This window comes from Anolis carolinensis, chromosome 1 (genome assembly GCF_035594765.1).
Source record: "Anolis carolinensis isolate JA03-04 chromosome 1, rAnoCar3.1.pri, whole genome shotgun sequence".
In the NCBI taxonomy this organism is placed as follows: domain Eukaryota; kingdom Metazoa; phylum Chordata; class Lepidosauria; order Squamata; family Dactyloidae; genus Anolis; species Anolis carolinensis.
Genome location: NC_085841.1, coordinates 259,533,148 through 259,546,607, shown reverse-complemented (window position 1 = coordinate 259,546,607; position 13,460 = coordinate 259,533,148). Strand labels below are relative to the sequence as shown.

General features: G+C 41.6%; 1 protein-coding gene across 1 annotated transcript in view; it reads right to left on the bottom strand.

Moving 5' to 3' along the window:
- Nucleotides 1-1,120: 1,120 nt before the first annotated feature.
- best1 (bestrophin 1) overlaps nt 1,121-13,460 on the bottom strand; it is a 37,605-nt gene continuing 25,265 nt past the window's right edge. The window contains exons 7-10 of the mRNA XM_003224143.4: nt 11,301-11,453; nt 10,822-10,902; nt 8,313-8,464; nt 1,121-3,377 (exon numbers count right to left, since the gene is read on the bottom strand). Coding sequence (XP_003224191.1) covers nt 2,180-3,377; nt 8,313-8,464; nt 10,822-10,902; nt 11,301-11,453 — 1,584 coding nt within the window. The 3' untranslated portion in view covers nt 1,121-2,179. The remainder of the gene's footprint in view (nt 3,378-8,312; nt 8,465-10,821; nt 10,903-11,300; nt 11,454-13,460) is intronic.

Here is a 13,460-nt window from a genome sequence, read left to right as displayed (position 1 = left end):
TTCAAATCACACAAGTTTGCTTTTTTACATAACATAGTTTCTCATAGTTAAAAAGAAAGGGTCAAAGAGTTAGGGAGATCATGCTGAGGATTCTTTGTGGGCTTTTTCTCAGTTTTCATCTTGTGTCATTTGTACAATTTCAAAGATTCCTAATAAAAACAGAAATTGGGTGGTTCTCCTCCCCTGAAAGGAAAGCTGGTCTTGTCAGGCATCACCAAAATCTCTGCTCATGTGAAACATAGGCAGCCCTGCCTAAACCTAAAGCTTGCCTCTGGCTTCTCCACCCTCAGTTAAAGGAAATTGCACCCTTTGAGGTCAGGTTGTAAATTATCCATGCACTTTGATTCTTTTTAATTTTCCAACTATATTCTTGTAATGGAAGAATTGGGGGAGAAGACACTCTGCATTTTGGGAGACAGACTAGATTTTTCTTTAAGTCAACATCTTCCTGGTAACTATTGTTTATCTCTTTGCCTGTTGCGTACTTGGACCAAAATGGTAGTAGGGAAATGATAGGTTTGTCCTTCCCTGATACCCTGAAAATTAAAGTAGGGCCTTCCAGATCTTTTGGACCTCAACTCCCAGAAGCTCCTGCTAACATGGTCATTGAGCAATTCTGAGAGTGGAAGTCTAAAACATCTGAAGAAGCAAAGGCTGAGAACCCCAGCTGCAGTTTTCCAGATTTGTCAAAAGATGAAAATGAGTTGTTCCAGATTCTGCCACTTGAAAGTACATTTACTAGTAACAATTGTCTCGCTACAGTAGTTCACTTTATCACTAATTCAAGATCATAGGCGAACTACTGCCAATTCTGCACCTTCTAAGTTCTGTATTTTAATGGCACTGCCATGCACTTTGTTCTGGTGTTATTTTGAATTATTGGGAACTGCAACTTTCGTAAATTGGCTTCATTTGTCATCTAATGTTTAGAAATAGGTCATGTGCAAATTTGCATAAGATGCTTGATACAAGAATGGCATTTTTGTGCTAATGATTGTTTCATAATGGAACGTGAGTACAAAACACCTGTGTATAGTGATAGCAAGGACTGTGAGCTGAGCAAAACGGCATCCTTATCTGTTCTCCAATGTAATGCTTATCAAACAAAAATGCTTGAACCTTAAAACTTCCTACCCATTTATTTGTAATAAATACAGAAAAGAGCTTCAAGAAATGGCACATTTCGCCTTCAGTCTTAAAACTGGAATCATACTTCACTTGGGTACCCCAAAAAATCATCTATATATTTCTCAAATTGCTAGTCAAAAAAGGATTGCTCAGTTAAGGCTATCTCCTGCCATCCCAACATCTCTTTCATGCAGTCAGGTAGGTTATGGGACTGGTCTTTCAGGGCCAAAGATAAGCTTTTGAGATTGATCCTTGCTCCTATCATCTGTAGCAAATACTATATAGGAGGAGATTCCATTTTGTCTTTTACCCTTAGGATCCTATGGATGTCCATACAATAGAAGTGAGGATATTCAGTGCTGAATTGACGCTTTCCAGTTGGTCACAGAAAGGCACCTACATCCAACATGATTTGGGTTTCCTTTAAAGGCACTCTTCATCTGGCATTGCAACAGGTTGGGAATGTGAGATATGGTCTCTGTGCTGCAGGAAGTAAAGACTGATGTGCCCTGGAGACAGATGAAACTGGCTGATCATGTTCCAATCTGATTCATTACATTCATCTCCTCTAGTGTGGCAGTCTTGTCGTTATGTGGTGGTAAGATCTTGCTTGAAGCATTCAACCCAGTTTGCTTCCCAGCCCAGTTCAAAAGTTCAGATGTAGGTTGGCTGAGTGAGGCGTGGAGTGAAAATCCTTGGCATGGTTGTGGAATTAATCATTCAGTTTGGCCCTTAATCCATGCCAAAAACAAGGTCCCCAGCACTGGTAATGCAGTTCTGGTCATTGGTATATTCAAATAGCAAAACAATGTATTAAACGATTAGACCTTTTCCTCCTACCTTTGTGAGGCTGAAGTACCATGAATAGCTCTTAAGATGATTGTTAATGGAAGCACACATGTATTTATGGAAGGAGTTCAGATTAAGAAGCAGGTATTCTCAGTTGTTTTGTAGTTCATAACGATTCTGGTGCCTCTAAAAGGCAGAGCACCAAGGAATCGTTTAAAAAACCCCACCCATTTCCCCAATGAGGAAAGACAGCCCAGTGCATTCAGTTGTCCTTGTTTCCATTCCCTTCATCGGCTGTATTCTCACTGGTTTCCATGATCACTTCCATTAGGCCCACAAAGTCCCCTTCTGCTAGAGAGATACCAGAGTCATTGGGCGAAGAGCTGGCTGCCTTCCTCTGATCCTTGGTGTGGTAAGAAGCAGTGGCACCTCCGTTTCCTATGTCTCTCATGGCCCCAGGAACCACAGGAGAATCCTGCTCCCTTAATCCAGGAGAAGACTCAGGGCCCGGACCAGCGTTTGTTTTGCCCAGCTGGGCTCTCTCGAGCACTGGGGAGGTCAGTGGTGTGAATGAAAAGAAAGTAGTTGGGCCATTGCTGTTAGGGGTCCTGATGCCATAGTTATGAAGGAAATTGGTGTGGTCTGAGTTTGGTGTTCCTGTGCTGTCTGGAGTCCGTCGGGGCTGTCGAGGACCTCTCATGTCATTCAAACCCTTAGTATTGGTCTGCATCTCAGAACTGGGGGACTCGGCAAAGAAAGAGTATTTGGGGCTTGCCGAGTTCACCAAGGAGACACCTCCTGGGCTTCCAAGAGGCAAAGCCTCTTTTGACCTGTTGGTTATATTTTGTGCCTCCCCTTCAATGGTCACTGCCAGGGAGTCTGAAGCCTGGTTCTTTCCTGCTGGCCAAACAAAGGTTTCTCTGCCTCCTGAATCAAGGGAGTTCTCACTTTTGTCGTAATCACTGGCTCTGCAAGGAGATTGATTGGCAGGGTTGTCTCTCAAGGAAGCAATACTAGAAAGAGCAGGAGGTTTCTTGCGGCCTTGACGCCTGGATGGGAAGATCATTGGGATGGAGCTGATAGGTGTTTGAGGAGCACTATAGAAACCAGGTCTCTCATAGAATGGGGTAGACATGAAGGCATCAAACTCTCTCAGCTTACTGGCTGCGTTGTCCCATTGATCCTGGGAAATGAAGCCAGGTGGGGAGCAATCTCCCCTTTGCTGGTTAAAACTGGTGGGACTCCCAGATTTCCCCATATCTGGGTAGGCATAGTAAGGGGAAGGAGGCGTGTTTTCATTTCTCCGACGCAGCAGGTTCATTCTTGATGACCTGGAGAAACTGGGGGACTGAACATTCAGAAAGCGGCCAATGTGGCCAAGTAATGGTGTTGAGTGATTTGCTTCCTCGTTCTCTTTAATCTGCTCCAGGGGTTGGAATTCCATATCTTCTTTCTGCATACTGAAGAAAGAAAACAAGGCCACAACATAAAGTAAGTAATGTGAAAATTAAGTTTCTTTAAGATGAGAATATAGGGAACCGTTGGACTAGATACTTTGGACTTCAGTTCCCAAAAGGCCTAGCTAGCATGACTAGTGGTAAAGGATTGTGGTAATTGTAGACTAAACCATCTGAAGAACCAAAGTTTTCCCACCTTGCTTAAGTTCTCATAAATACAACTCTGAATTTGCCATAAAAAGGGCAAGCACATCACTATCTCACTCATCCATGTGAACAACTGTGAATCCTGCAATTCTTGATAAGGGACGCTCAACCTGTACTATCTTTACTATCACTGTCAGTTGCTCACTAGGCATAGAACCACTGAGCATGTAGCAGGTGACAGCAGACCAACCTAATCATTTTATTTTGGAGGATTGCTACTGCCAGGAACCCCCAGATGGCATTGACTGAGAGGTTCTGTGACTTGCAATCTGAAAAAAAAAATACATTTTGAAGTTCTGTTGTGTAGTAATTAGTCCTTCTCCATTCTTCCTCACTACCCTGGTGTCTCATGAGCCCATTCATCTACCCTGGGCTCAAGGAAGAGGTCAATAGTAGACAGCAAAAGCAAGAAGAAGAAGGAATAGAATTTGGGGCCTCTCAACAGTCAGGAACAAAATTAGTCATTGGTTTTGGTATGATGTGACCGTGTCAACTCCTGAAATCATGCCAAACACTGATTCTCAGGCCCAATAGGAATTAATTGCTTTTTGATTTTAACAGGCATAAAGTAATTGTTCCCTATTATAGTCCAAGGACATTTTTATAACTGAGGGACACCAGCAAATGATGTCCCCTCCTTTTTTAAAAAGTAAAACCTTATATATTGCTTTTTCTGAAAAGAAATTTTGCATGTCTTGAAACTGTAAATTATCAACTGTTGTTATTATATGCCTTCATCTTATGGCAACTTTCTTATCAGGGTTTCCGGGCAAGAAGATTAAGGGAGGGTTGCTGTTGTCTTCTGTGGGAGTGTGACTTGCCCAAGGTCAACAATTGTGCTTCCATGGATAAAATGGGATTATGAACACTGGTCTCCCAGTTTCTACTCCAACACAAACTAATACACTAGGCTGTCTCTAAAACATTTTGTTTCTACCTGAGATTGAACAGGAACTTTCATAAGTGATGCAAACATGGCAGTTACTACACTCCACAAGCCTTCACTGAAATATCTACACACGCTGAAATTCTGCATCAAGAAGAGTTGAGCTCCATGAAAAATATTACAAACTCTGTCTTAAGGCACAGAACACCATCTTCTTTATTCAGAGCTTTCAGGCGTGATCAGATAGGTGTGTATAATAACAGCTTGTTTGCAGGTCAACGCCTTCATAACTTTGAGCAGTACTCATCCCTTTACTGCCCGCAGACAACAAGGTGAGGTGCTGTAAGCCCAAAGTGAAGGAGGGGGCTTGGCAACTCACCATATACAATTTAGTTATATGAGGTTTGTTTGGATGACTAAGCTTGTAATTCATAAAGTCGGAAAAAGTTTCAGTGTGTGTCTAAACAGCCAAACAAAATGTTTTGGTAAAAGGGTAATCCACAAAGAAGGAAATGAGCTTTGGAAGAATGTTGTCCATGCTGTCAGAGACTGGAAAAGTTACTTTCTTTGGGCTACAACCCTTCAAAACCCCAACCAACATGGTCAGCTTCAGGGAGTTACATTCTAAAATGGCTCTTTTCTAAGCTCTAAATTCTATATGTTAATAACAAAAATCATCATCTTAGGGTTGTTATATAATCAAAATGTCATCACACACACACATAAATGGTTGGTGTCAGGGAACTCCAAAGTTCTGTTGTTGTGATGTTATATGCCTTTAAGTCATTTCCCATTTATGATGACTATCACAACATTTTCTTAGCAAGATTTATTCGGAAGACATTTGTGGCTGAATATTGACTCAAACTTTAGTCTTCCTGAGTCCTAAATGGACACTCAGAGTACTAGATAGGCCATGGTAGTCCATGCTCTAGTTACATCCCAAATAGACTACTGCAACGCGCTCTACATGGGGTTGCCTTTGAAGACTGTTTGGAAGCTACAAGTGGTCCAATGGGCAGCAGCCAGGTTGCTAACAGGAGTGGCACACAATCCCCCTATTACGTCAGCTCCACTGGCTGCCAGTCTGCTTTCGAGCACAATTCAAAGTGCTGGCTTTAGCCTATAAAGCCCTAAACCAGGGGTCCCCAAACTTTTTAAACAGGGGGCCAGTTTACAGTCCCTCAGACCGTTGGAGGGCCAGGCTATAGTTTTAAAAAAACTAAGAACAAATTCCTATGCACATTGCACATATCTTATTTTGAAGTAAAAAACAAAATGGGAACAAATATAGCCTCAATGTTAATAATCATAATAATACAAATAATCATAACTATAAAAAATATAAAGAGGGTTGGAAGAGACCCCTTGGGTCATTTAGTCCAACCCTCTTCTGCCTTTGTGCACCAAAAGCACAAGCAAAGCACCCCATAATAATTAATAATTAATAAAATAATAATTAAAATACCATTATAAATAAGCAAAGCTTATTTAAGCATGCACCTTTCCCTCCTCCCTCACCCAGTTTGCACCTTCCTCAGTGGCAGCGGGAAAGGTGCGAGCAGGATGAGGGAAGAGGGAAAGGTGTGTGCCTTTCCCTCCTTTTTCTCACTGCACACGCCTTCCTTCCTCGGTAGAGGAGGAGGGAGCTGCTGCTGTGGGGGCCGAATAAATGGCTTTGATGGGCCACATGTGGCCCCCGGGCCGTAGTTTGGGGACCTCTGCCCTAAACGGTTCCAGCCTAGCTTACCTGTCTGAATGTCTCTATAAACCAGCTCAGACATTAAGCTTCTCTGGGGAGGCCCTGCTCTCGCAGACATGACTGTTGGGGATGAGAGACAGGGCCTTTTCAGTGGGTTTTGTGTGTGTGTGTGTGTCAGGAGCAACCTGAGTTGCTTCTGGTGTGAGAGAATTGGCCATCTGCAAGGACGTTGCCCAGGGGATGCCCGGAGGTTTTTTGATGTTTTTTACCATCCTTGTGGGAGGCTTCTCTCATGTCCCCACATGGAGCTGGAGCTGATAGAGGGAGCTCATCCGCACTCTCCCCGGGTGGGATTCGAACCTGGCAGCCTTCAGGTCAGCAACCCAACCTTCAGGTTACAAGGCTTTACCCCATTACGCCACTGGGGGCTCCTTTTTTCAGTGGTGGCCTCTGGGCTGTGGAACTCCCTTCCCAGTGACATTAGATCGGCCCCCTCCTTCCTGGCCTTCAGAAGGAAAGTGAAAATGTGGCTTTGGGATCAAGCCTTCAGAGAATAACTGTAGTGCAATAATAAATACAGATTATGTGCAATGACTACTGGAATGGCCATGGATTATGATTGTGGATGGCGTGATTTTTAACAGTGAATGTAATGTTTTTGAATATATTAATGTGCCTTAATTTTAGTTCCTAATTCAAATGTCTATTTTAACTGTATGCTGTTTTAAGGCATTGAATAGTTGTCTATATGTGAAGCTGCCTTGAGTCCCCTTCAGGGTTGAGAAAGGCGGGGTATAGATAGGGTAAATAAATAAATCACATTATCTCTATGCTCCAAGGTTTGCTGAAGTATACATTGCAGATAGGCAGCAAAAACCTGCCCGATCTTTACGATCATCTGGGGAGGCCCTTTTATCACCACTGTCTTTATCCCAGGCCCGCCTGGTGAGTACAAGGGAGAGGGCCTTTTCTGCTATGGCCCCCCGATTGTGGAACTCACTACCTACTGAAATTAGGCAAGCTCCCACGCTGTTAGCTTTTAGGAAAGACTTGAAAACATGGCTCTTCCGCTGTGCCTTCGGTGAGTAATTTCTGTTATATATTTCTGTGTTACTCCCACCCCAAACATCTGTCCTCTAGATTACCCCACTTCCATATGTCCCTGCCCGCAGTGGAGTACCCCTCTGTCCCTCTCACTCCAGGTTTTATCTTTGTGTTCACGCGGCCTGCCCTTGTTTTATTGTTTTTTGATTTCTTGATGTAATGCCTATTATCATGTATTGTATTTTTTAATTGGTGCTATGATATGTTGTTTTTATATTTTATTATATTGTATTGCTCTGGGCATGGCCCCATGTTAGCCGCCCCGAGTCCCCGTTGGGGAGATGGTGGCGGGGTATAAATGAAGTATTATTATTATTATTATTATTATTATTATTAAAACACCCATCTCCAAACCCAAAGAGTTTAGTGGACTATTGTCCACTTTTTAAGGACCCATTCAATATATGTGTTGTCGAAGGCTTTGATGGCTGGAATCACTGGGTTATTGTGAGTCTTCCGGGTTGTATGGCCATGTTCGAGAAGCATTCTCTCCTGACGTTTCACCCACATCTATGGCAGGCATCCTCAGAGTTGAGAAGTCTGACCTCTCCACCTCTGAGGATGCCTGCCATAGAAGTGGGTGAAATGTCAGGAGAGAATGCTTCCGGAACATGGCCATATAGCCCAGAAGACTCACAACAACCTATCCAACATATTTAATCCATAATAAAAAATCAAATCAATTAAAAATATTATGGGAGAAAAAAATCTAAAACATCTTAGTAAGGGCTGATTATTCTCATGAAATTCTATGTGTTTTTATATATGAAAGTATGCTTGTAATGCAGCATCTGGGAAGAAGGCACTGCTATCTGGCTGAAACAACAAAGAGAAACACCCCAAACAGCAGTGTTTTATTGACTGTTCCACTTGTTTTCTCAAATAATATATACTTTTTAAAGCCTCTTTTGAAACTACGAGGAGCATCACATTTATTGTGTCATGAATGCTCACAGACAAGCGCCTATATCAAGCATATTCCCAGTGCTTGGACAGGGAAGCAAGAGGATCTACATATGTCCGAGACAACTACACTTGCCTGATGTCAAAGGTTGAGCCAAGGAAAGATGGCCGCTTATAGTCTGCTGTTGCTGCTGTATAGGGTGGCTGTGGATCTGACTCATTCCAGTATGGATCCTTCTGCAGGTTGGGCAAATCCTGGTGCATTTCATCCACAGCCATGAGGGAGACCTGCCAAGAGACAGAATGGCACAGATTATGTCAGACACTGTGGTTCTGGGAATGTCTTTGCATGTTACTTATTTCACCCATTTCTGAGAAAACATCCCTTTCTAATACTTGTAATTTGGAGAGAGTTGGGATTTGAAAAACTAAGAGATTGTGTTGTCAAAGGCTTTCATGGCCGGGATCACAGGGTTGTTGTATGTTTTCCGGGCTGTATGGCCATGTTCTAGAAGTATTATCTCCTGACGTTTCGCCCACATCTATGGCAGGCATCCTCAGAGGTTGTGAGGTGAGACTAAGAGATTGTGAAGATGGGAGGGTGTTTTTCGGTTGAGTTTGCTGGAGAGCTAATGATAATGAAGCAGGATATAGATAACCATGGTTTGTGGCTTGCCACAAGTATCTCACAGTTTAGGAGTCCCAACCAGGCAGCAAAAGCAGGAATTCTATTCCCTCATTATAAGTTGAACCAGACAAGACAGAAGTCCTCCTAATCAGTTGTAAGGCTGAACAGGACATAGGGTTACAGCCTGTGCTGGATGGGGTTACAGTCCCCCTGAAGACACAGGTTCGCAGCTTGGGAGTGATCCTAGATTCATCAATGAGCCTGGAACCCCAGGTCTCAGCAGTGGCCAGGGGAGCTTTTGCATAATTAAAACTTGTGTGCCAGTTGCGCCCGTATCTTGGGAATCCTGACTTGGCTAGGGTGCTGAGCACAATTCAAAGTGTTGGCTTTAGCGTATAAAGCCCTAAACAGTTCTGGCCCAGTTTACCTGTCCGAACGCATCTCCTCCTATGAGCCACTTCAGAGATTAAGATCATCTGGGAAGGCCCTGCTCTCGGCCTTGCCTGCTTCGCAAGTGTGGCTGGTGGGGACGAGAGACAGGGCCTTCTCAGTGGTGGCCCCTTATTTATGGAACTCACTCCCCAGTGACATTAGATCAGCCCTCTCCCTTCTAGCCTTCAGAAAGAAAGTAAAAACTTGGCTCAGAGATCAGGCTTCGATGATTAGTACAGTGCAATAATAGACTTGGAATTATGGATAACTGATGACAGAACAACCTTGGACTATGATTTTTGGATGATGTGATTTTAATTTTGAATGTAATGTTTTAAATGTTTAATATGTATTAATTTTAAATTTGATTTGATTTTACATCCCTATTGTATGTTTTTTAAGGCATCTAATGGTTGCCATATGTCAGCCACTTTGAGTCCCCTTCGGGGTAGAGAAAGGCGGGGCAGAAATAAGGTAAATAAAATAAAATAAATCACAGAATTGGAAGAGATTAAAAGGGCCATCCAGTCCAGCCCCTTCCATGAAGAAATATACAGTCAAAGCACTTTTATCCAACCTCTGTTTAAAAACCTATAGAACAGCTATACTTGGTTCATTGACAAGTTTTCCCATCAATCAATAGAAATAATGTAAGTACAATTAATTACATACAGGGCAGACATGATAATGTATGGTATGTCCCATCCAACTGTGCTTTTATTTTGCTGTAATTACACTTTATCAACATTGTGTGACAAAGTTCCAAGGTAGTGAATTCCTCTGTCTAACAACTCTTACTATCAGGAGGTTCTTTCTATTGTTTAGGTGGAATCCCTTTTCCTGCAGTTTTACTCCATTGCTCCATATCTGAGTCTCTAGAGCAGCAGAAAACAAGCTTGCTCCACATTACATCCTTTCAAATATTTAAACATGGCTTTCACGTCACCTCTTGGTTTAAAGGTTATTTAGGTTTGTCTGAAGACAAACTGTGGATGGAATGGCACACTTCTGAAAGTCTAGGATGTAGTATGAGCTTCATGAAAGAGAAGGGTGACATGATCAAAATGCGGGAAAGGCAGTGGGAGAAAATAATCAGAGGGAAATCAGAACGGGAGATCTCAAGACTGAATTTTCAGTCATGAAAAATGATCTCAATGTCAAAAGAAATGCAAAGGTTATGTACTTAATTGTTGATGTTAACCATGAGCCCTACCATTTAAAAGGCAGTATGGGGGGAAAAGGGGGCATATTTTTCTGGGAGAACTATTAGCCAAAGTCTCAAAAATATTTTTTCTGGGGATGCCCCTACCAGCCATATGTTTTGTGAGTTATAATCATAATAAAAAAAAACTTCTGAGCTTCACCATTAATATTACATTTATTTGCAAATCTGTTTTCCTTGACCGCTTGAAGGCCATTGAATTGCCAAGAGTTAATGTTACAATTAAGACCCAACTAGCCCTGAATTCAGTCCTGATGTATTCTCTATTCATCTTCACATAATTTATATCAAGAATTTCTGTCCCATTAGTCCGAAGTGCCTCAAATGGGAAATAACTTCATAAATAGTAAGCCTACAGTTTACCTGAAGATTCCTGTCAATGAGCCAGTTGGTTTCAAAGTCGTCATCATCCTCTCCGAAGGGATTGATGAGCTGCTCAGCTACCTATGAAATGAAAGCAATGAGATGATGCCCCAAGGTGTAAGAACTGTGTGTCAGAATAAACACCCAGCCCTAACCTTTGGGAATTTTAATCAATGAACATTTGACTCTGTTTAAATACCATCTGCAAATTACTGCAAGCTGTTTTTTTTAATAATCCAAATATTCCCTCTTACAATCCAAGGTCAAATATGCTTTAAAATAGTTTAAGTTTTGATAAGATTCTTAAGTTTCTACTCTAGTTTCCATGTTTCTGTGTAGTATATTAAACACCTGCAGTGTGGTGGTGATGGAAGAAATCAGCACTTTCCCCTTTCCTATTCATGAACCAGTCTCAGATATTTTGACCTATGGGGCAGAACTTTCCCAGGAATCATTCATTATTTTCCCTTTGAACCGACCTTTAGCCAGCCTGCATAGAAGAAAAACTGCAGAAAGGTGAAGACTGGTATGTAGAGGTCCATCTCATGGCCATGATACCCCTTTTCAGGATCCAGGAATTGCCGTCCAATTAAGCAAGCCAGGAAGAAGCTGTAAACAGCTACTGTGACCACCTTGGAAATAGAAACACAGTTTGGGCCTGTCAAGACATCACAGATTGCTATGGATGGTAGTAGTGCTGCAAAACTGTTGTTGTTGTTGTTGTTGTTGTTGTTGTTGTTATTATTATTATTATTATTATTATTATTATATTATGACACAGCAAACAAAATAGACATGCTGGATTTCGTATCATAAAATCACAAGTCGAACACTTCCCAAGTGTCTAGGACTGTATGATGTATTTTTGGATGATGCCTATTATTATTATTATTATTATTATTATTAGTAGTAGTAGTAGTAGTAATAGTAGTAGTAGTAGTGGTATTTCTATCCTGCTTTTTCCTCCTTAGAGGAGACTCAAAGCAGCTAACACTAAATATCATGTAATGATACTAAAACCATACAATGTTATGAACAACTGCTATGAACTACCCTGGTTTCACCAGATAAGACCTACCCAGAAAATAAGACCTATCATGATTTTCAGGATTTCTGAGGATGCTCAAAATATAAGCCCTATTTAAAAAATAAGACCTAGATATAGTCCATTTAAAGTTTGGAAAAATAAGACTGCCCTTGACAACAAGCCTTAACACATCTTTTGGAGCAAAAATTAATATAAGACCCTGCCTTATTTTGGAGGAAACAGGGTATGGCTCATAATAATGGTGCTCCTTCAGTGGTAGAACCACTAGCATCTACACTCAAGATACAATCCTTTGTCCTCAGCAAGAACAATTACATGTCTTTTGCATCTAGGGACCAGAGGTCATTAAGAGATTATTAAAAATACTTTACATACACCCTCCTCTACCCACCAATGCCATTGTGAAACCCCCTCCCACCATGGCTCTTTTCTTCCTTCTTCTAGTACTTTACTGCATGATTCATTCATATTAAACCTAAGAGCTGGTTACACTCCTACATCAGGTCTTTCATTATGGCAAGACACATTTCTTGATAGGACTAGCACTGTTCCGTCCCCCAGGACGATGGTTTGCCTTACCTATTGGTCGTTTGTTTGTTTTCCCTCCTTTACATTTTGTTTGAGCCTCTGGCTGCAAAAGCCTAGGAAAAGTGGCTTGGAATCTGCAAGAGCTGGCTGCAGTTTTCTTTGCAGTGATTGGTCAAAGAGTGCAACATCTTAGGACCGCCCTTTTTACCAGGGTCTAGTCTCCATTTTGGAGCTTCATTCTGGCTATAGTCTTCCAACGTGCTGGAGCTGTGCAAGGCTAACTGGGACAAATCATCCTCAAAATCAGGCCAATCTAAGCCTATCCAAATTAGATAAGTATTGAATTATACTGATCTGGAATAAGAAATCTAGTTAGAGGAGCAGAGTTATTCCATCGCTTCTAGAACTAATCTTTGCTGTAAAGATAGGGAAGGAAAGAGTTTCTCCTTCTAATATAGGCAGCGTGATTAGGGTATAGTGGTTTTATAATCACTTTTGCCTTCTGGAACCAGGGATAATTCTGCAACTAAAACCTATGGAAATTTGTTTCATTTTCTGCAACTTTAAGATCTGTGCCAGGTTTACAACCTTGTATGAATAAACATCCTTTTTTGAAGTTATCCAGACTCAGTCGTTCAATATCTATAGGACAGCTTATAGGGATTTGCAGTTCGCCCGGATAAAGGACGGCACGTTTCAGTTTTATAGTTTTTTTTATTGTCCGGCGGACGGCACAAGTACAACTCTTTACTAGAGAGCTTTTGCATTGCAGTGCAGGGAAGTTGAATAGAGAATATTGTGGCAAATTACAAATTACAAATGACATATCTCAGAATTGTGTAACATGGAGCCATGTCAATTAAAATAGCATCAACTGCTATAATTGTGCCATGTGGATACAGTGTGTGTGCACACGAGTGTGCACATTTCTGCACGCAAGCTCATATGTATGTAACTTTGTGTCCATAACTTTAATCTTTCAGGGGACTTTGGTCTGCTCAAGTTTCCAGAGAAATTTCCCATTAACTTTAATCATCTATGGGGACAAGAATCCTCTTCTAGC